Raw genomic sequence first — 24,184 nt, forward strand, 5'->3', positions numbered from 1 at the left:
TATCCAAACCAGTTTACTGTACCCAGATACCCAATGAACTACTGTATTAGCTTCATACGCTTATCTGATATAGGTTTCAGAGTAACAGCTGTGTTAGTCTGTATTCACAAAAAGAAAAGGAGTTCTTGTGGCACCTTAGAGACTAACCAATTTATTTGAGCATAAGCTTTCGTGAGCTACAGCTCACTTCATCGGATGCATACTGTGGAAAATACAGAAGATGTTTTTATACACACAAACCATGAAAAAAATGGGTGTTTATCACTACAAAAGGTTTTCTCTCCCCCCACCAGCAAGAGAGTAGGGTGGGGGGAGAGAAAACCTTTTGTAGTGATAAACACCCATTTTTTTCATGGTTTGTGTGTATAAAAACATCTTCTGTATTTTCCACAGTATGCACCCGATGAAGTGAGCTGTAGCTCACGAAAGCTTATGCTCAAATAAATTGGTTAGTCTCTAAGGTGCCACAAGAACTCCTTTTCTTTTATCTGATATACAGGCAATACTTGGGCACAGCAGGACTTGTAAAAAGTATCTCTTATAATACTCCCATAATTCATGTGATTTGTATATCATTCTAGGAGTTGACGTTAAAACTCACTAAATATTCATTCTGACTTATCTAAGAAATATCCTGTGATGTTTCACGGCGCTAGTCCTTTAAAATGGATGGCAGATTTTTGTACAGAAAAAGGAGCTTTGTATTCCCATAGCATTTACATTTTTCTTGAATAAGCTAAAACTCCAGTTAATTTGAGGCAGAAGAAAAGCCTTGCCTCTCAGCCACTAGCACTAAGGTTAGCCTATATTTTACTGAACTGTTGCAAGTAGAGCCTGGAATCACTGATTAATGCCAGAATCTCCTTTTAGTTTCTCTCTCAATGCATTACTTTAAAATTTGCATAATTGTTTAAAGTTGCACATTTTGCAGATACTCAAGTTAAGTGGTACATGAAAACACATTACATTATGTTACTGACAGGATCAAAACAGAAAGTGACATTTTATGCAGTTGTGTATTTTGTGAATCAGGCCTGTAATTGGAATGTATTAAGGATTTCCTTGACTCTGCCCTATGCTATTCCTCCCCAGCTCCCCCCCAAAATAATCCAAGTAAACTACAAGGATATTTAACACATTTTAAGCTGTCCAGTTCTATGTAGTTCCTTGTAAAGTAACTTGGAATGATGATTCCAGCTCTGTAAGACATGTTCAGACAGAAACTCACACATACACATAGCAACACAAAGCACGAACCTGTTAAGGATTTCACCTTTTAAGAAATGACAGAATAATTACAGGACAACATGTCCTTCATGACTAAAAACAACCAAGCTAAAGTGCTTTCAAGGCTGGCATGGCCTACTTCTTTACTGGCAAGCTGCATAAATCATAAACTGTTAAGGGATTGATTCATGCAATATGTGATAGAAGTCAATATAGTATGTGTGTGTATAAAATATGTACAACACACACAGATACTGATCTAAATTCAGTTCTTAGTGATACATGTGAAAGAGCATACTAATAAATAGATATAGTCTAATATACATATAAAATATCCAGGATACCAGTCATGCTTTTCTAATAGTACATAAGTGCTTCCATTTTAAACCCTCTTCATGAGAGGTTTTTAATGGCTGTCAGTTCAACCTCAGGTTGAAACTTGGTACATAAGAAGTTGTCAGCCCTGCAAGAATGTTTCTGGCTTTGTAATAGACAAAAATTCTGTTACCTCATTTTACCTATTTTTTGGCTGGATGAAGATTTAAATGTTGTGGTTTACAGTGTTTTAAAAGAAAAAAAATCTTACTCTACCTACACACACACACATTAAGGCTGTATTTTTATAAATCTGTGTTGGCACGTTGAGGTACATTAATGGTCCTTGGAGGGTCAGCTTGGGTGGATAAGTGGTAAATTTTCTTGCAAGCATCTGTGACCTGATATGCTACCATTGTCTTTCAGATACTGTGGATATTCTATACTAGTAAAGTGGGGTTTCCCTTTCTGTACATTCTACTGTTCAGACTGCAAATATGCTCCTGTTTTAAATAAGGCCAAGGGAATCCTGAAGGATCCAAATGCAAGAGTGACCCAACCTCCGCAGGTTTGTTCGGAGGTTAAAGAAATCACACCTACAAGAAAATTGTACCTACTCCAAGCCCTGGGAACTTCTTCTCCCAAGCCTTAACTTTGAGGGACAAAGGGCCCTTCACAGAGCTTCTGTTTGTGCATGAACAATTTTGCACACAGACTTGTAGACTGTTTTTGAGCATGGTTTTCTGTTTTTTTGTTCATGTAGATAATAGAATGTACATGCACAAACTCATTTGGGCTTAGTAGAGCTTGGAAGAACAGGTACTTAAGGTCTAGAGGACAGATGCACAGTAGGGGGCTGGTGGGATATTAAGTTGCTGGGTTTGGAATAATGAAATAGAGATGCCACAAAGTAAAGATGAAGGTACAGTTCTCATCTGTGTCTGAATTTCACTGAGTACGAAAGGAATTTAAATACAAAGAACAAAGTAACAATAGTATTAAAGGTATGCAGTGGAGTTGGCACCCACCTTTTGCAAGCATCCCCTCTGGTTGGATGTTTGTGTCCTTTCAGGTCTGGTGATCCCTTTCAGAGGTTCTCAGGCAGTTTTTTCAGCAGCTGAGTCCTCCTGCCAAGTCTCTCACACTGTCTGCATGTGAACCAGAACAGACCCCTTCCGGGTATACCATCCATCAGGGCCCATCTCAGTACCCCTCTGGTGGTATCTCTAGTCCTCCCTGGGCTCTGTCTTTAAGTAGTCCTAGCCCTGGTATACAGCCGAATCCCCAGAGCTTCCTCCCTGAAGACACGCTATTCCTACGGCCCTTCCTGGACTCAGTCCCCACTAAGTCGCAGTAGCCAGCCAGGAGCTCCTTCATTGCTCCCCTGGTTCCTGCTAGCAAACTGGTTTTGGCTCAGTCCTAGCAGCCAGCTAGGAGCCTCTCACTCCCCCAGTCCCTGCCCACACTGAGCTGTCTGTGGCCCTGCTTCTCTTCCAGCCAAGTACACAGTCCTTGTTTCTCCAGCTCCAAGCACAAACTAACTGCTGCTCTGTACTGCAGCTCCCTTTATATGGCCCTCCTGCCCCCCAGTTGGCTGTTCCAGCAGCCCCTCTGATTGGTTGCTTCCTCGCAACCACTCTAGGCCACTTGGGAGACCTCTTCTTCACTCCTTTCCTGGGATGGGTGTGACAGAACCCTGAGGCCTCCAGCAGGGGACCTTTGGGCCTAGTCCACCCCATCACAAGGTGATTTTCCATTATGAAGGATAGCATTCATTTGAGACCCAAATTTTTCTCTCTTTACACATACTAGTAATTTTTTCACCTCTGGGGTCCAGTTCAGTGACAGCCTTTCCACCGCCTTTAATGTGATTTCAGTTGGACCCTAATACCTCACCTTATTAGTATTAGAATTGTTAAATTATTCAGTGGAGACTGTAGACCATAATAGGCCAGATCCTCAACTGGTGTAAATCTGCGTCGCTCCACTGATGTCAGAGGAGCTACATCAATTTATGCTAGCTGAGGATCTGGCTCTGTAGGTTTAGATACATAAAAGGGAATTTACATCACTTCAAAATCCTTAGTCTCCTATTTACCATCAACACCCTCACATTTAGGGAATTTTGCATCTAGAACCAAACTTTGCAGTTTAGATCCTCATCTAATTTCAGCCCATGACCTAAACTGGAGCCATTGCAGGTTGAGAACTATAATCGGGGATCCAATTTAAATTGGCAAAAGTCAATAAATTATGGTGTCAGGCTGATTACTAGACCCAGTCCTACATTCCTCACTCAGACAAACTTTTTGAAATCAGTAGGGGTTTCCCTGGTGTCAGTGGGAAGTTTTCCTGAGTAAGGACTTGACTTTATTTCAGTGTTCAGCTTGTATGATATCAAGACCACTACAGCAATGCGCCATGGGGAGAAATATGGATGGAATAGCAGCCTTAATTCTGAATTTCTTGGCTTGTCAGTTCATTTTATATATCATTAAATTGTTCTGTGAAGGCTTTAGCCACATGTGTCCCATTAGAGTCATTGGGCCATATTCTCAGCTGGCGTAAATCAGTGTTGAACCATTAAAGTAAACAGAACGCTGCTGACTTTCATGAGCTGAGTATCCAGCCCATTAGGAGTGACGTGGCTATAAAACCTTGCATAGCACTTTGGAAGCGGTACCCCTTCAGTGCTGCTGCAATGTAGTTTTTATGATATTTATGAGAAACCCACTTCTGTGTGGCTCAAAAGCACTAACTAAATCCCATCAACTTTATACCATTCCCACTCCATAACTATTAATACTAATAATAACTAATGTTCTAAGTTATTGCTATCCGCTGCATCTCCCAGTGTGTGTTTGTCTGATTTTTTGCCTGTTTCTTAGATTGTAACTGTATTTGTCTTGTTCTGTATATGTACACAAACATACAGAGAATGCTATTAGCAGGAATTGTCTTGTACCGTGCAATAACCGTGCTTAACAAATAGTGTTCTGTATGTGTGTGTAATACATGGAATACATTATTAGTGGGGGCTGTCTTTATTTGTCTTGTGTGACAGGTGTAATCCAGGTGCTTAATAAATAATATACACACATGGATAATATTATATACTAAATGCCTTGAAAAAACAACGAGGAGTCCTTGTGGCACCTTAGAGACTAACACATTTATTTGAGCATAAGCTTTCATAGGCTAGAACACGGGTTCTAACCCACGAAAGTTTATGCCCAAATAAATGTGTTAGTCTCTAAGCCGCCACAAGGACTCCTTGTTGTTTTTGCTGATACAGGCTAACATGGCTACCACTCTGATAAATGTCTTGAAACACCCTCATTCCTTTTTCACTTGGTAACTAATGAAATTATACTTAGGCAAGAACATATTGTGTTAGCAGTTCCTGTGTCTAGACTGAACTCCACTGGACTATTGGCTGTGCCAATGATTTGGCATAAACAGTTGAGGTCGTTTTTTCTTACAGGCAAGTCATTGGAAAGTGTGTTGCAACGATTTCCTTCCAATTACCTTCTTGGTGTGGAGGGTGGGGATTCATACTTAGTGAGATGTGGCAGTAAGTGTGCATGTGCTTTTCTGTTATATGCTGGCTAGATCTTTGGTAAGCACAGGAAGAATATAGCGACATCCATTTTTCCAGCTGCACAAATAATGGCAACACTGATCTGTGACCAAATGGTTTCTAGCAATTTTCTTTTTATATTCCATGGTAATATTGGAAAAATCTACCCCTAACCCAAACGAATCTTTTATATGCCATATGTCTCCATTTGACAAATAAAATGTGTGGATGGTTGAGAATGTGAGACAGTATCACTAAACGTACTGCATATACACCCCGCTACAGTTTCAAAATACATAATGGCATTCTGGGCTGGAAGCTATATAACCCATCTACATCTGTTCACTTACATCCAAACCACTAGCTACACATGGTAATATATGTATCTTTTTTAATCCAGGAAGGGCCAGATTTTCAGACTGGCTCTTAGGAAGAAGGAGGGAAAGAGTGGGAAGTCAAGAAAAGATGAGGGACTTTTTAGTCTGTAGTGTGTGGCGATAATATCCAGACATGTCATCATATTAATTCCATAATGCATACTTCTAGTAGCCATGACATTGGGAAACTTTTTTATCATTTATTCATATAGCTTCTTGTGTTGCTCAGCAATGTAGTATCTGAGTGCCTAAGAGAAACCAAGGAAACGAGCAGAAGCTTCAGATTGTAGTGTGGCTCAGTTCCAGTAAATAAAAGTGAAGTAGCATGGATCATCCAATCTGAACGTTCCTCCTATTGTTTCTAAGGGTCATTGCCAATCTAGTCAGGACCGAAGCTCTGGCTTTAGACATCTTGCAGGATTGCATGGAGCACATCCAGAACCCAGTGATGTTTGCTTTGGGGCCCCTGACCATGGCCTGTTTAATTATTGATGCTCTGGCTAAAAACAGCAATAAGAAAAGGCATATTTTAGTCTTTGGAAAGCTGTTTGGGGAATGGAGGGGAGGGAGACTTCCTTTATATAGCAATATCCCTCTTCGCTGAAATCTATACAATTATAAAAAAACTGATGATTGCCGGCCCTTGTGTGCATCTGTATTTAGATACAGGTACATGGTATGCTAACTGAACCAGCATAACTTCTCTTAATTTTTTGTATATATATATTTTAGTCATTGCATTTTAGATTGTAATGCTCACCTAACTTGTTAAATTTTCATTAGGTACTTGGTGCCAAATTCAGGGGTGATGTATAATTTGGATTTCCATGCACTCATTTAGACTCTGTGTGCCTTATTCAAGTTGGGGTGTGTATGAACATGTTTATGAATAGATATGAATCTAAAAGGTATTTTAATTTTGAGTAAAATTCACAGTAAGGGGGTAAATTACGTTAACTTTGACTCTCTCTAGACTTTAAATTAGAGCCAATTAAAATTACATATAAATTCTTGAAAACCTATTCCATAGTTGTTTCTACATATAATACTTAGGACTAAGGATAGAAAAGGGTCCAGGTGGCCTGCACAGAGTGTAAAAGGAATTCTTACTCCCCCTTTCTTCCTCAGGATCAATGGCCAAGTCTTGGGCCACTTAGGAATTTTTCTCTTAATTGGGTTGCCCATTCCTACTCCTTGTTTAAATTTACACCCAGGAATAAGTACAGCGTTAGTTTTTTCCTTCCTAGATATGGATATACAGCTCAAAAATATGCAGGGAGATCAGAGAGGAGATGCTTTTCCAAAGGGTGGCAGACAATGTAGAAAAGGGAAGGAAATAGCCTCAATGGGAATGTAAAACATATCCTCATCTCTAAAAGTTTTTGAGAACTTAGAAAATTGTAAGTGCAAGTCAAAAGTACTGTATGTGTTCCCAGGCAGCTTTAATTTGCATGACCAGCACTTACCTAGCACAGTACTATAGGTGTTGGATGCCTTGCAGAATTAAATGGGTCACATTTAACTGTTCTTCAATAATTGATCCTCTGTATTAGACATAAACAGGCTTTTTATCAGCTGTCAAGTGTCATGTCTTCCCTTTTCACTACATTTTCTTTGAAATTCATTTTCTTTAAATTCATTGTGGAGACAAGGTGTGTGGGTAATACCATATTCATTGTGGCCATTGCAAGGAAAGTTCCATTTGCTAACAGTGTCTGAGTTTCCCCATGCATTCCCTATGCCATGTAAATATAGGCAGTGGTGAGCTGGAGCCGGTTCGCAACAGTTCGCGCGAACCGGTTGTTAAATTTTGAAGCCGGTTTAGAACCGGTTGTTAAAGGGGTGGGCAAACTCCGGCCCGCGGGCCGCATCCAGCCCACAGGACGGTCCTGTCCGGCCCGCCTGAGCTCCCAGCTGGGGAGGCTCCCCTGGCTGAGAATCCCTTTTTAATTTTCACTCACCCGGTGACGCTTCAGGACTTCGGCGGTGGGTCCTTTACTCACTCTGGGTGTTCGGTGGCACTTCGGCAGCAGGTACTTCAGTGCCGCCAAAGACCCAGAGCGAGTGAGGTACCTGCCGCCGAAGTGCCACCGAAGACCTGGAGCGAGTGAAGTACCTGCCGCCGAAGTGCCACCGAAGACCCAGAGTGACTGAAGGAACCGGTTCTTCAGATTTTGGCAGCTCATCACTGAGTATAGGTGCTTATTCTGTACTTCTCTCACGTTTCTTTTTTTTCACAAATGATTGTTCTTTAAATGCCAAATTGCCCTCAGATGTGTAAACGTGGCTCCTTGGAAGTCAGTGAGAGTTGGGTGCTTACATCTGAGCAAAAAATGTGGCCCTCTTAGATGCCAGTACTGTAGTACAAATCATGATGTCTGTTGCACTTTTCTAAAAGGTGTTTGAGTAGATTGAAATTGATTATCCTCATTTTGTCACATAAATCCACAGTGCCGCCACTGCCCATGGAGCAGCAACATGTGATGTGAGGGACAGTTGTTTTTCAGAAACCAGAAAAGGCAAAATGATGAGCAGCCTTCAGTGCAGATAGAGGTGGCAGGGGCCTTTTATCACCCATTTCACAAAAATCCAAGTATTTTCTCTGTGATTTCCACTGGGGTTTTTCTTTGTGATATATTACATATTAAGAATTGTTTCGTTCCCATTTGGTTCTGGAAAAGAGATTCCTTTCCCAGTGTTCAAATCTTTATTTAAATAGCATCAAGCAAACTACTTCAGAAGTTAGTGCCTGAGTATGTAAGTATACTTGCATTTTGGATATTTTTTTAGCAGAATTCCATGAAGCCATTGCATCCGTTGCCAAATACAAGAGCATCAGTTTAAAAAACAAAAAAGCTGGCTTACACAAAGAAAGCTTTAAAAAGCCATCAGCATATACTAGCATTCTTTATTTAATCATCCTGTCATTAAAACTATGCTTTGCAGCAGAATTCGAAACTGTAACATACTTCGAAGAAAGTCATAAAGAGCCAGACTTCCAAATTAATTAAAACAGCAGGTGCAATTTTGTGTGCATTTGGATTGCACAGGTTTATACACGTAAGATTTTGCTTGTGCAAAAAATAGTTAATTTATGCTTGCAAATGCAGTAAGCACAAATCCAAGTTTTTGTGGGTGCAAAAGCTTGGATGTGAAAAACTGAGGATCAAATTCTCTGCTGATGTAAATGACCACGCTCCGCTGACATCAACAGAGCCAATTTGCACCAGCTAAAAATTTGACTGGTTGGGTGCAAGAACTTAAGCACAGTAAAGGCTCGATCATGGAAAGTGCTGAGCACTCCTAAGAAGTGTTGGGCACTCTAACTCCCAGTGATGTAAGTGCAAGTTTAAGGCCTCAGCATGTTGCAGGACTGAACTCTAAATTACCCCTTCAATAACAGAGGCTGCATTTGATGCACCTTCAAAAATTAGGCCCAAAATGTTCATTCTTTTTTAAAACAAAAAGCACTAAGATGCACAATGCACATTCTTTATAAGGGGATTTCATGGGACAGAAATGTATTTTTCCTGATAGATTGCCTTTAAGGACTCTTTTGAACACATTATCTCCACAATGTTCTTTAAATTTGACTGTTTAAAATAGAATAAGTTGGAAAACTCCCTTCAATGTGTTTTCAATTGTAGACAATGGCACTTTCATCCAACAATTTTGAGGAGATAACTTTTAATTGCAATAATAAGAACCACATGGGCTATGATTGATGCAAACCTGATGTGTTCTCTTACTTTATTAATCTTTTTAATTAGAGTCAAAAGAATGCTTTATCTGTCGAGAAGGAGACGAGATGGGTCGTGACGCTCTGCTGCACTTCTGTGACTGCAAAAACTTGATTGCTCACCAGAAGTGTGTGTTAACCTGGATACAAAAGGTGAGGGAACTAATGCAGAATATTCTCTTCCATCTTAGATTGTCTTTCACTCTGCACAGTACACCATATGTTGGTGTACTGTTATGATGAGCTTCCATTGGTTTTATTTGTGTTCTGTAAACCTTTTACAAACATATGGTTACAACCTCAAGTTCAGGGCGAGAAAAGGAGGTGTCGTTTTAAAACCTCCAGATGTCAGAGCACTTACTGACCAATCCCACAAGATATTGAGAAAATCCTGTAAGGTGCTGTGTACCTCAATTCCTATTAGTTTCAGAAGGAGTTGAGAGTGTTCAATTCTTCACAGCACCTTGTAAGATCAGATCCCAAGTGGCAACAGTTTAAAGCCATTATGATTTTGTGTGTTGTGGACTATGCAATAAGAGTGAGATGTGACTTGGAGGGATTTCCACAGCTCTTGTTTAATTTGAAGTAGATATGGTGAATATTTTACGTCAGAACTGGTTAATGTGTTCACAAGCCCGGAACATACGAAGGGTTTGGGTTCAGTTTTCCCCATGGTTGTAACAAATGAAAACTAATAAGTAAGGTTTAGGTTTCATATATTTACTTGGGGCTTCCTGGCTTGCCAGAATTGTGAGCCGGACTAGTAGCCACACTGGAAAAACACCATGTGACTTTTCCCTTTTATTATAATTGGTTTTTATCATTCTTTATTTTATTAGTATAATTTTTTCTATAGTGACAATGGTGTGTAATTAGGCACCAAACCAAAAAGCAAAGGCAAGACCTCGGTCCCAAAAAGCTTACGTTCTAAAAGTATTACATATCAGGGCTTTGCAGAGAGAGGCATAAAGTGACACAGTGTGGGTTAAAGAGAGGGAAAAAGTACAGGAAACGTATAAACTTAAGATCTTGAAAGGAAACCCAAAGCTACTGAGTTATACCTGGTTTTTGTGGTCAAAGCCACACATTTAGCATATTTCGATACAAAGCCCATAAATTAGCCTAAATCAGCACAATAAATTAGTGAACCTTGGCAAAATGTTTTGCAAACCTGGACTCTGTTCCTCATTTGTAATAAAACAAAAGAGCAAGCAGTTTTCAGATTTTTGGAGTTGTGTGAACTTTTTGCACAGCTCTAGCAACAACATATAAATTATATGGATTTCAGCCAGTGTTGTGGCTTGGTATTTTGTGCTAGAATGTTAGTACGTTGACTTTGGGTCTGACCCAAGCCCTTTGAAGTCAATGGGAGTCTTTAAACTTCATTGGGCTTTGGATCAAGTCTCCTGTTGTAAGGTGCTTTCTGGTGCCAAAGTGGGGAAGAGGGATGTTCTGTTGCCTGTATTCGCTGAAGGAAGGCAATGCAGAGAAATATGAACTGTTAAAGAAATACTTGCCAGATATTTGTGTTCTGTTCCCCCTCAAAATAAATAAATAAAAAAAATGGACTGGGTTTGGTGCATGGGGTGGGCACGGAATAGCTTGTTATTTCTTTTAACATCAAGAGCCTGATACTTAAAAGGCTGCCTATATAATTGGCTCCATCTTTGCAACTACAATTAATTGCAGGCTGAAAATTACAAGTGCAATTAGTTGTTGGTGCAAATGCTAATACATCTGCCTCCCTGATTATGGGCTGGTCTTGAGAGGTACTGAGCATCACTTCAATAGGAGCTGCTGATACTCAGCACCTTTTGGGCTTAGGCTCTATGTCTGCAAGTTAGGTAATAAGATTGCTTAAATGTTAATATGTGCAGCTGTAAAATTAGAGGATAAGTTGAGACCATTGTAAAAATTTGATCTTTTATTAAGTTTACTGACTAAATTGCTATTTTTAGTCAAGCCAGTTCAGGCAGCCCTAGCAAAAGTAACTCAGAACACACAGTATCAGAGGGGCAGCCGTGTTAGTCTGTATCCACAAAAACAACAAGGAGTCTGGTGGCACCTTAAAGACTAACAGAGTTATTTGGGCATAAGCTTTCATGGGTAAAAAAACACCCGAAGAAAAGATCTGCATCTGAAGAAGTGGGTTTTTTACCCCCAAAAGCTTATGCCCAAATAAATCTGTTAGTCTTTAAGGTGCCACCAGACTCCTCATTGTTTTTCAGAACACACAACTCCCTAGAACCACTCTTTAATGTAACAAGAGCGATGCTAGGGAGTTAAAATATCCAGAAAGGCTGTATTTGTTTCAATCTGTCATACTCAGCATGGGGATGTGTGGTGAAAGCATTGAGGGGGTTATTGCATCCTAGGATTCTAGAAGGGTGCCCTGGCAAACATTACTACACACATGTTTGTCATATCTAAATTATTAAGCAATTGAATTTAGCAATAATGACCATGAATTAACCATCTGTCAAAGATAAGAAATGTCTACTTTAACCCTCAGGCTGCCATAGATGCCTTTATATGGTGCCCACAACATTCCTTTGGTTGCCAAAATGGAAAGTGGCAGCAGCCCAAAAGTTAACTGAGGGGGATACATTCCCTTCCACGTTCTGAGAAATGATTTGCTAGATTGTTTCAGCCAAGCTTTAGCCATAAACTAGGAGTCGTTTCTGCGGATTGTTTTGATTGTGAGAAAGAATGACTTCTTTAGATTGCAAATAATTTTGAATATTTCTCCCTTTCTGAGAATCAGGGGAGTTGATTTTTAATGTTACTTGAGATGTGATATATGTTGTATAGAAGCTCAGAATTTGTGAGGCCTTCTGGGCCCTCAGTATCAATTTTCCTTTCCTTCATTTCAATCCATTGTCTAAATGAGGCAACTAGGCCTTTTAAAAGTAGGGTATCAGCACCTCCAAACAGCATTGGAGCGGTCTGATACCACTTGAGTATTGTGGATATTTACTTGCCTATATTGTTAATTGACCAAATCAAGAAGTTGAATTGCATACTCAATACCAGAACAAAATTTCCATAGAAATGAATGGAACAATTCATTCTAAAATAGACAGCAAGTACTAGTCGATGACATCAAGTCATTCATTCATCTATATATCATTATTTTTACTCACTGCTTTTTACTCTAGGGGAACTTGCCTCCTTACACCTAGTCTTTAACCTATGTTCTTTCACGCATAACCTTCCTTTAGGTTTTTCTACATACATTACTTAAAAAAAAAAAAATCCAGTAATTGTGTCACAGATAAACTATGCAGTCTGAGCTGGATAGCTTTTTATTGATATTTTCAACAAAATTTCCCATATTTTGTCAGAAAAGTTTTATCGTGACTTGCACAATTATTTTTAACCTATTTAGACAGTACATGCATGTAGAATGGTAGAAATACATTTGGTTCTGAGGTAGTTAGGCATCTTTGTTTCTACAATCAAGGTTTATTTACATTTTCTCATCCTCTAGCAAAATAATCAGGAGTGCTTTAAGACTTCTTTGTCCTTACAACTTATATGATCTTCCTTATAGAATTTCAGAATATTTAACAAATGTCTCTTGGCAGGAAAAACAAAAGCAAGAATTTTAGGTGGCTGCTGTATCTAAAATTGTTTAAGTGTTTTTGTGTTCCCTGAAAGTACAGTAGATTGTTTACTTATTGCTAATACCTAAAATAATTACATTCTTCACACCTGTCTCTTGCAATATCTAAATGTAGGCACAAGACATGATCAGGAGGAACCTTTCTTCTCTCCCAGTTGTGAGGCTGCCAAGGTCTGAAACAGCCTTCAGTAACTTGGAGCAGCCAAGTAACTGTTCTAAGTTATGCTAGCTATAGTGGCCACATAAATTTGTCACTCTGTATGCCTTTATTGGAGGAATCCTCAACTGCCTGTTGGATATAACGAGGGGCCTTTTGCACAGCTGGAGCAGGTTTGAGGATCTAGCCCAGGGTCAGAAAACAGGATGAAGCAGCTAAAACTGTTCATAAAATTCTCTTCTCCGATGTCAAATCTCTGTTTTGTGGCTACTCAAGTGGAATGGTGTGTCTGCATTTATTTATCTAGACAATTGTCCAGAAGATCTTCCTTCAAATTCAGATCAGATTTTCTTTTTTCTTCATCTCACCTTTACAGGGTTGCCATTCTGCTGCTCCATGACAAAGCTGCTATAGAACATGTGGACAGTGTAAAAAGAAACATAACTTTTCCTCCCTAGTTTGTAGTGAATATAGGGGGATCATGCTTCTAGTGTTTTAAAGATGTCCCATATTATGGTACATAAAGTCAGTATAGGGTAGATGTTATATATTTCTGCAATATTCACCTAATGGATCCTGCACTGTGATACCAATATAGGATTTTGTATTCTGCATGATTTTTGTACCAAAAATATTATATGATGCAGTCCCTTTAAAAATAACCTTTCCTTGTATTTTTTCATACAGTCCTTCTATTTCCTTGAAATGTAGGTGGTCACCATAAGTTAACATTCTTTTTACTCTCCCTACATCTGCTATGTGTTATCTGGTACGCACCTCTGACCCTGATATTCAACACAAGAATAAGAACAACTGCATCCTATTCAGCTGGCTACTTGCACTTTAACTCCAAATGATCAGTGGCTGTTGAATTAGCATGTGCCAGGAGCAGAAATTGCTGAGGCAGCATCAGGACTATTCAAACAGAGCTCTTCCACCTTCTTTTACATTTTGGATAATTAAGCAGGTCTCTAGGAATAAGCATGTCAGCAGAGTATATTTAGGAGAAAACTTTTATATAGACCAGGGTTAGGCTTTCCTGAAATAAAACGAGTCTAATATTGACTCATAACAGGAAGAAATTTGACAACAAAATATTTGTTTTTCTTACTTACTGAGTCAATACATTGTACATAGATTCATAGATATTTAGGTCAGAAGGGACCATTATGATCATCTAGTCTGACCTCCTGCACAATGCAGGCCACAGAATTTCACCCACCACTCCTAAAAAAGACCTCACACCTATATCTGTGCAATTGAAGTCCTCAAATTGTAGTTTGAAGACCTCAAGGAGCAGAGAATCCTCCAGCAACATCTACATAGAGAATCTGTATCATTCCCTGCAGAAACATTACTCTCTAAAACATTGGAGGCCCAAACTCTGGGTTAGTAGCATCTTATTCCAGGACTAATCTTATTGACTTTGATGGAGCTATTCATAGAATCATAGAATCATAGAATATTAGGGTTGGAAGGGACCCCAGAAGGTCATCTAGTCCAACCCCCTGCTCGAAGCAGGACCAATTCCCAGTTAAATCATCCCAGCCAGGGCTTTGTCAAGCCTGACCTTAAAAACCTCTAAGGAAGGAGATTCTACCACCTCCCTAGGTAACGCATTCCAGTGTTTCACCACCCTCATAGTGAAAAAGTTTTTCCTAATATCCAATCTAAACCTCCCCCACTGCAACTTGAGACCATTACTCCTCGTTCTGTCATCTGCTACCATTGAGAAAAGTCTAGAGCCATCCTCTTTGGAACCCCCTTTCAGGTAGTTGAAAGCAGCTATCAAATCCCCCCTCACTCTTCTCTTCTGCAGACTAAACAATCCCAGCTCCCTCAGCCTCTCCTCATAAGTCATGTGTTCTAGACCCCTAATCATTTTTGTTGCCCTTCGCTGGACTCTCTCCAATTTATCCACATCCTTCTTGTAGTGTGGGGCCCAAAACTGGACACAGTACTCCAGATGAGGCCTCACCAATGTCGAATAGAGGGGAACGATCACGTCCCTCGATCTGCTGGCTATGCCCCTACTTATACATCCCAAAATGCCATTGGACTTCTTGGCAACAAGGGCACACTGCTGACTCATATCCAGCTTCTCGTCCACTGTCACCCCTAGGTCCTTTTCCACAGAACTGCTGCCTAGCCATTCGGCCCCTGGTCTGTAGTGGTGCATTGGATTCTTCCGTCCTAAGTGCAGGACCCTGCACTTATCCTTATTGAATCCTCATCAGATTTCTTTTGGCCCAATCCTCCAATTTGTCTAGGTCCTTCTGTATCCTATTCCTCCCCTCCAGCGTATCTACCACTCCTCCCAGTTTAGTATCATCCGCAAATTTGCTGAGAGTGCAATCTACACCATCCTCCAGATCATTTATGAAGATATTGAACAAAACCGGCCCCAAGACCGACCCCTGGGGCACTCCACTTGACACCGGCTGCCAACTAGACATGGAGCCATTGATCACTACCCGTTGAGTCCGACAATCTAGCCAGTTTTCTACCCACCTTATAGTGCATTCATCCAGCCCATACTTCCTTAACTTGCTGACAAGAATACTGTGGGAGACCGTGTCAAAAGCTTTGCTAAAGTCAAGAAACAATACATCCACAGCTTTCCCTTCATCCACAGAACCAGTAATCTCATCATAAAAGGCGATCAGATTAGTCAGGCATGACCTTCCCTTGGTGAATCCATGCTGGCTGTTCCTGATCACTTTCTTCTCATGCAAGTGCTTCAGGATTGATTCTTTGAGGACCTGCTCCATGATTTTTCCAGGGACTGAGGTGAGGCTGACTGGCCTGTAGTTCCCAGGATCCTCCTTCTTCCCTTTTTCAAAGATTGGCACTACATTAGCCTTTTTCCAGTCATCCGGGACTTCCCCCGTTCGCCACGAGTTTTCAAAGATAATTGCCAATGGCTCTGCAATCACAGCTGCAATCACAGCACTCTCGGATGCAACTCGTCCAGCCCCATGGACTTGTGCACGTCCAGCTTTTCTAAATAGTCCCTAACCACCTCTATCTCCACAGAGGGCTGGCCATCTCTTCCCCATTTTGTGATGCCCAGCGCAGCAGTCTGGGAGCTGACCTTGTTCGTGAAGACAGAGGCAAAAAAAGCATTGAGTACATTAGCTTTTTCCACATCCTCTGTCACTAGGTTGCCTCCCTCATTCAGTAAGGGGCCCACACTTTCCTTGGCTTTCTTCTTGTTGCCAACATACCTGAAGAAACCCTTCTTGTTACTCTTGACATCTCTTGCTAGCTGCAGCTCCAGGTGCGATTTGGCCCTCCTGATATCATTCCTACATGCCCGAGCAATATTTTTATACTCTTCCCTGGTCATATGTCCAACCTTCCACTTCTTGTAAGCTTCTTTTTTATGTTTAAGATCCGCTAGGATTTCACCATTAAGCCAAGCTGGTTGCCTGCCATATTTACTATTCTTTCGACTCATCGGGATGGTTTGTCCCTGTAACCTCAACAGGGATTCCTTGAAATACAGCCAGCTCTCCTGGACTCCTTTCCCCTTCATGTTAGTCCCCCAGGGGATCCTGGCCATCCATTCCCTGAGGGAGTCGAAGTCTGCTTTCCTGAAGTCCAGGGTCCGTATCCTGCTGCTTACCTTTCTTCCCTGCGTCAGGATCCTGAACTAGAATAGAATAAGGTGCAATTCACTGTGAGTAAGAGTATCAGAATCTGAACCTAAATGCGAAGGTTCCTTTTGACCTTATCACTTCAAAACCCTTCTGATATTTTCCCTACTCGCAAAGAGGAATTAGAATGGCTTATTTGGACCCTGTTGTGGAAGAAATAGGACTGCTGTCTTGCCTGCCAAGAGTGGAATGATTAAAACTTTGGGAACTGCCCAAAATAGAAACAGAATCTGTTTGTTTGTTTCTCAGACTTTTTGTCCTTTCTTCTTCCTTTGATTGGTGAGGTGTGAGGGAGTAGCCTCTTATAGTCCAATAATTCTCAAACCCACAATTTGAATTTTGAATTAGTCATACAGTGCTATTTGCCGAACAATGTGGTTGACCTATGTGATAATCTGCAATGTTCTGTAATATTCTACAAGACCCTCAAACTCTCCTCTGCCATATTTGATTCCCTCTGCAGCTGCTATTGAAGTATTAAAATGCAGATTTGAGAACTTGGCAGTGAGGCAAGGAGTGTGTCTTATTGCCTGTTTATGGCTGCCAAAACATGTCTGTCCCTTGGTGGTTGACAGTAAAGCATATGGTATTTACGCAGGTCCCAAGTGCAAGAGCTCATTGTACCAATGCGTCTGCCACAATTTTAAAGTGATGGACTCACACCAAGAAAAGCTGTTCTGATAATGGTGATAGATCAGTGCATTTAGGTACAAGACCATCATCTGGGCTACAAATGTGGGAATACTTAGTGACTCAGATTTTTTTCTTAAATGGCTGTGCTTCTTCACTTGCCAAGTATATAGCTTTATGCATATCTGTATTTATATTTCACACCATTGACCAGGGAAAAATAGGTGCGGAATATGCTAATTATATAATTATAAGAGTATAGTACACTCACATGAAGGATGGTGAGGAAAAACTCAGTAGAACTCATGTTACGAAATAAAAATCCATGAATGACTTTTAGACTGCAAGCTCCCCATTCTGACTACAGTGCCAGCCAGTCAAAGGTGAATTCAGATGACACTGTGAAGGGGATCTGTTTTCCTGTTCCCAATGTGTGCCTGTACATCTAATAAATGTATGTTTGGAGTAGGCAGTTTTTTATTTTACAAGCAGGTTAAGATACAGTTCTTAAACAGGTGAGCTTCTCACCCAAAATCAATTTTTTTTGAGAAAGGGCATACTGAAACAACAAGGGTAGCAAAGAATTGTAGAGGTATTATAAAGGATGTGTTGAAAGAATAGTAAATATGGCAGGCGACCAGCTTGGCTTAACAATGAAATCCTTGTGGATCTTAAACATAAAAAAGAAGCTTACAAGATGTGGAAGATTGGACAAATGACCAGGGAAGAGTATAAAAATGTTGCTCGAGCATGTAGGAATGAAATCAGGAGGACCAAATCGCACCTCGAGCTGCAGCTAGCTAGAGATGTTAAGTGTAACAAGAAGGGTTTCTTCAGGTATGTTGGCAACAAGAAGAAAGCCAAGGAAAGTGTGGGCCCCTTACTGAATGAGGGAGGCAACCTAGTGACAGAGGATGTGGAAAAAGCTAATGTACTCAATACTTTTTTTGCCTCTGTCTTCACGAACAAGGTCAGCTCCCAGACTGCTGTGCTGGGCAACACAGCATGGGGAGTAGGTGACCAGCCCTTGTGGAGAAAGAAGTGGTTTGGGACTATTTAGAAAAGCTGGACGTGCACAAGTTGCATCTGACAGTGCTAAAGAAGTTGGCGGCTGTGATTGCAGAGCCATTGGCCGTTATCTTTGAAAACTCGTGGCGAACGGGGGAAGTCCCGGACGACTGGAAAAAGGCTAATGTAGTGCCCATCTTTAAAAAACGGAAGGAGGATCCTGGGAACTATAGGCCAGTCAGCCTCACCTCAGTCCCTGGAAAAATCATGGAGCAGGTCCTCAAGGAATCAATCCTGAAGCACTTACACGGGAGGAAAGTGATCAGGAACAATCAGCATGGATTCACCAAGGGAAAGTCATGCCTGACTAATCTAATCACCTTCTATGATGAGATTACTGGTTCTGTGGATGAAGGGAAAGCTGTGGATGTATTGTTTCTTGACTTTAGCAAAGCTTTTGACACGGTCTCCCACAGTATTCTTGCCAGCAAGTTAAAGAAGTATGGGCTGGATGAATGCACTATAAGGTGGGTAGAAAGCTGGCTAGATTGTCGGACTCAACGGGTAGTGATCAATGGCTCCATGTCTAGTTGGCAGCTGGTATCAAGTGGAGTGCCCCAAGGGTCGGTCCTGGGGCCGGTTTTGTTCAATATCTTCATAAATGATCTGGAGGATGGTGTGGATTGCACTCTCAGCAAATTTGCGGATGATACTAAACTAGGAGGAGTGGTAGATACTGTGGCAGGTAGTGATAGGATTCAGAGGGACCTAGACAAATTGGAGGATTGGGCAAAAGAAATCTGATGAGGTTCAACAAGGATAAGTGCAGGGTCCTGCACTTAGGACGGAAGAATCCAATGCACCGCTACAGACTAGGGACCGAATGTCTAGGCAGCAATTCTGCAGAAAAGTACCTAGGGGTGACAGTGGACGAGAAGCTGGATATGAGTCAACGGTGTGCCCTTGTTGCCAAGAAGGCCAATGGCATTTTGGGATGTATAAGTAGGGGCATAGCCAGCAGATCGAGGGACGAGATCGTTCCCCTCTATTCGACATTGGTGAGTCCTCATCTGGAGTACTGTGTCCAGTTTTGGGCCCCACACTACAAGAAGGATGTAGAAAAATTGGATAGAATCCAGCGAAGCGCAACAAAAATGATTAGGGATCTGGAACACATGACTTATGAGGAGAGGCTGAGGGAACTGGGATTGTTTAGTCTGCAGAAGAGAAGAATGAGGGGGGATTTGATAGCTGCTTTCTACTACCTGAGAGGTGGTTCCAAAGAGAATGGTTCTAGACTATTCTCAGTGGTAGAAGATGACAGGACAAGGAGTAATGGTCTCAAGTTGCAGTGGGGGAGATTTAGGTTGGATATTAGGAAAAACTTCTTCGCTAGGAGGGTGATGAAACACTGGAATGCGTTACCTAGGGAGGTGGTGGAATCTCCTTCCTTTGAGGTTTTTAAGGTCAGGCTTGATAAAGCCCTGGCTGGGATGATTTAATTGGGGATCGGTCCTGCTTTGAGCTGGGGGTTGGACTAGATGACCTCCTCTGGTCCCTTCCAACCCTGATATTCTATGTTTCTAGGACTGAGTTTGCACCATGTTAAAAGTCATGAAAAAAATCTATCTTTTGGCTCCCTCCTGACTCTGCCTATATTAATAAGTGGTTTGGTTAATCTGAAAGGTAGTTCCCTGAGTAGGAGACTTGGGTTTCGGACATCACATCAAAATTGTATGTGCTTAGGGAACACTCCTGAAGTGTGTGTGGGCTTGGGGGTTGGCTTTTCGTCTTCTTCTTCTTCTTCTTCTTCTTCTTCTCCAGAGATTGGAAATTATTTGTGGTGGAATTCTTCTAGTTATGAATTATTTTTTACAACTGTTAAATAAATAAATACTATGGGCTGATTCATCCCCAAGTAGCCAGCACTCACTTTTTCTTTCTTATCTGAAAGAGTGTTGCAAGTACCCAAATACAATAATTGTGCCATTTGTTTGTCATGCCCTTTTTTGACTATGGGTTACTCAGTGGATGTCCAAAATGATCCTTAACCACATTGTATAAAGCTCAGAGCTGTAATCCTAAAATAATTATCTTGATAAGTGCTCCTCAGTTGCCACCGGGCAATAACTTCATTCCTGTCCTCTTAAAAGGAGTTTAAAATGAAGACACAAATTTCATATTCTTATTTAATTTTGTTGAGAGTAAACTAAGAAAATAATATTTTAAACAATTCCATGCTGGCCCCTGTGAGATATCAGCATAATTTTATGTAAGATACCTTTATTTAATATGCATTTATTGATTAATAAAGAAATACATTCTGTTTGTAAACCAAATGATTGGTCCAGTGGCACAAAACAATAATGCAATGAAGCCTCTAATTCATTAAATTGGAATATAGGGATTGAATTACTAATTTATGTTGGTTTTCATATCATGTTATAAATTATACTGTTCTAAAATGTAGGAGGAAAATATTCCCCATGATGGTGGTTACCTACAGTTCCAACTAGTAAGGTTATATATGACTCCAGGGAGATGAAGTAGCGGGAGGCACTGGAGATTTTGCAGACTGACATGGTTCCCCAGGAATTTAGTGTAGTATATGTTGCAATAGCCACAACTTTAAAAAATAAATATCAACCTTTTTTTTTTAAAAACACTGGAGGTTTTGTACAGAGGTCATTGTTAGAAACAGGTAGTTATTGGAATACTGGCCTGTGAGATAACTGAACAAGAAGGTCAAGTATTAGAAAAAATTAACAGGGGGAGAGAGAGAGAGAGAGAGAGAGACTTCATAAATCTTAAGTGGTTTCAGTTTTTTTCTATCCATCTTAGCTTTTTATTCAGGAAAAACATGCGTTAAAAACCTCATCTTCAGTATTTCACAGCCTGTTGCTCATGTCTCCCCTTTTGTGATCTTTTTTAGCTAAAGAGTCCCTTACTTAAATGCCTCAGAAACTGCTTGGAGAAACCAACAGAAAGCCCACTTGAACGTATGGATTATCTTCAAAGGTTCCATATTGCTCTTGGATCTCAGCTCCCTAGTACGAGACAGGCTGGAACTCCTTAAATATCAGACTTCAGCCCTGTGAGAAACAGGCAAACCAACCTCCTTCTGAGAACTGCCAGTGTTTCAGTGCCCCATTCTTTCAAAAACCTTCTGTTTGTTTGTTACTGATGTACAAAGAGAAGCTTCCTAAGTAACAGGAATATTTAATGGAATCCTTTCTCAGATGCACTGGCAGTTAGTCATTTCAGTGATCTAAGAGGGAATGTGAGGTGGTCTTCCCCTTTGTTAGATCACTCATCACTCATAAGCCTTCTTTTGGGGCTCTGCTTTGGAAATCAGTCATGAATGTTCTATTCTTGCACAGTGATTACATGCAAAAAGGCAAAATTTGCAAGGTTTTAAGAGTGGCCACTAATATTCACATAGATGAACATCTCCAATATAAATACTACAAATGGACCGAAGTTAACAAGAATCTATGAAATGACATGAGAATGTTGATGAAACAAGAAAATCACCAGTAAAATGGTACCATAGGAAGGATACCACTATGATGAGACTATTTTAAACCACAGGAAGGCTCTCTTTCTCTCTAGCATACACATTCATTTCTTTCTTTTGATTTCTAGTTGTATTTTGGGTCATCCCTTATCTGATTCACAAAAGGAAAGAGCAAGATTTTATTTAAACTATCCAGGCTTAAATTTGAAATTGTTTCAGTCCTTCATGGAGAGATGAAATTCAAACTTCCTTTCGTAGTTAGATGAATGGGCTCAGCCTTGCCAGGATCATAGCACTGCCTGAGAGTTGCTGAGCTCTCACAACTCCCAGTGAAGTCAGTGGAAATTGAGGGTACTCATCACCCCTGAGGATCTGATCATCACCTGCAAGGATTGGAACCTAAGATTGGTTATTTTTTTAAAATGGGAAGTAAACTTACATGGAGCATGAACCCCCAGTTGTGACACTGGTATGGCAACTGTTGTATCAACAGAGAGACATACACACCACAGATTCAGGGTTCACTGACCACAGGAAAATTGTTTGAGTATAACGTTCACAGAGGACATGACTCCCTGTCTAGCTCATGGCCAGAAGGAAAGGTCTGTGTTGGTCCAGAACTACAGTGATGCACTCAGGTAGGTCACAGAACGGTCAGAATCTAAAACAGACATACACAACAGACTTTTGCTACAGCACCACTTTTTGCTCACCACCTACAATTTTCAGTAGTAATACTTCTGACCAGATGATGTACAATGCATTGCCTTTTTGTGCCCAGTTTTTCAGTTTTAGTGAGAGAGGCAGTGGCCTTGAACAGTATTTTCTAACATGTTAACCTGCTCCATTGCTGATCAAACTGTGAGCAAGTTTTACACTCGAGTGGGGAGACGTGTCTGGGCTTTGTTCTATGTGTACATCTTGGGTTCATGATGGGGGTTTCTGAAGCTGTTGTTTGTGAAGGATAATCATTTTTCCCTCCAAAGTCCTATCAAGTACTACAAAAATACATGACGCTTTTTTGAGGGCTTTATCTCACCAGAGCTGCATGATATATATTTTCTCCTGAGACTGATGGTTAAACACCATAAACCTTGATTATTTCTAAAGGCTCAGAGAGGCTCCACGATCTTGAGCCCCAGTTTAAGCTGATTGTCCATAGTGAGTTTCAGGCTTATCTTTTTGTGCCTTATTGACTTGAGGGGTATTTAAGAGTGTTTGCATAAAATAAAAACTATAAATGCAAGAAAGGTGCCAATTATCAAATGTGAACCAGATTCTGGAGTAACAAAGCATTCACTTTTCATAATAGATTTGGCCCTGTTGTTCTTTAATTCAGCCAGGGAGATGACGCTAATATGTTTTATATTTATTTTCCTGGTCAATATAATTTTAATCAGTTTTCTTACTAAACAACTGTTTTTCTCTTAGGGTTCTGATACTCAAGATAGAGCAAGATGCAAAGTATGTACAGCTGAGGTAAGTCTCTCAACTGTTCTTTCCATGTTTTCAAAAAGTATTGGATTAATGGGTGAAATTAACAATTTATAACCCATGTGTGAAAGGGATTGTAGTCTAAGTAGTTGCCTATGTGTGTACTGAATGTCTAAATATATGGTATAGGTACTATACTCTACTATACCAGTGTGTACTATACCAGTGATTCTTGAATATTTCCAGTCCATGCATCCATATTAAAAATGTAATTAATGCTGTGACCATCTCCCTCCATCCTCTCTCTGCCAGAGAACGAGCCTGCAGGTCTTTGACTGTTATCCCAACACACACGATATACTGCAATCTGATCTCTTTCCTCTGCTACAGTTCTTTGTATGAGACCACCTACCTTTTGTGGATGTGCATGCTGCTGCTATCCACTCCAGTCTGCCTCCTTCTATCATAGACAAACAGCAGTGGTAGAATTCCATAAAGTAATTTAGGTGCATTTGTATCACAGGGAATAAATTCTCATTGAATGTTCATGTCCGGCCCAATCCTCTGAGAGGCTTCCATTGAAATCAGTTGGATCAAGCATATCTTTGGGAAATGACACTGTTACGAGCCGCTTGTAATTTATTAATTAACTCTTTCATGTGTGTCACATAAACCATAGCAACCATTATCTTTTCCCCTTCCGCACATCATTCCCACCCCCAGCCAATTCCTCACTTTCCCAGTTGTAATTATCAGTTCAGCCACATGCAGCCCTGTGTATTCAGAGCCCAGTTGTCTGAGAGTCCTCTATTCCCGATTTCACTCAGGATCAAACAAGGCACTATTATGTACGGCAGTGTTTCCCAAACTCAGGACGCCGCTTGTTCAGGGAAAGCCCCTGGCAGGCTGGGCTGGT

At 40.6% G+C, this 24,184-nt stretch overlaps 1 protein-coding gene across 1 annotated transcript in view; it reads left to right on the top strand.

Annotated features, from left to right (window-relative positions):
- LOC311524719 (uncharacterized protein) overlaps positions 1-24,184 on the top strand; it is a 195,666-nt gene that overhangs the window by 20,283 nt on the left and 151,199 nt on the right. Inside the window, exons 2-3 of the mRNA XM_084636105.1 lie at positions 9,270-9,391; positions 23,266-23,313. Of these exons, the coding sequence (XP_084492231.1) occupies positions 9,270-9,391; positions 23,266-23,313 (170 nt within the window). The remainder of the gene's footprint in view (positions 1-9,269; positions 9,392-23,265; positions 23,314-24,184) is intronic.

This window comes from Lepidochelys olivacea (assembly GCF_965140295.1).
Source record: "Lepidochelys olivacea isolate rLepOli2 genome assembly, chromosome: 8".
Lineage (NCBI taxonomy): Eukaryota > Metazoa > Chordata > Testudines > Cheloniidae > Lepidochelys > Lepidochelys olivacea.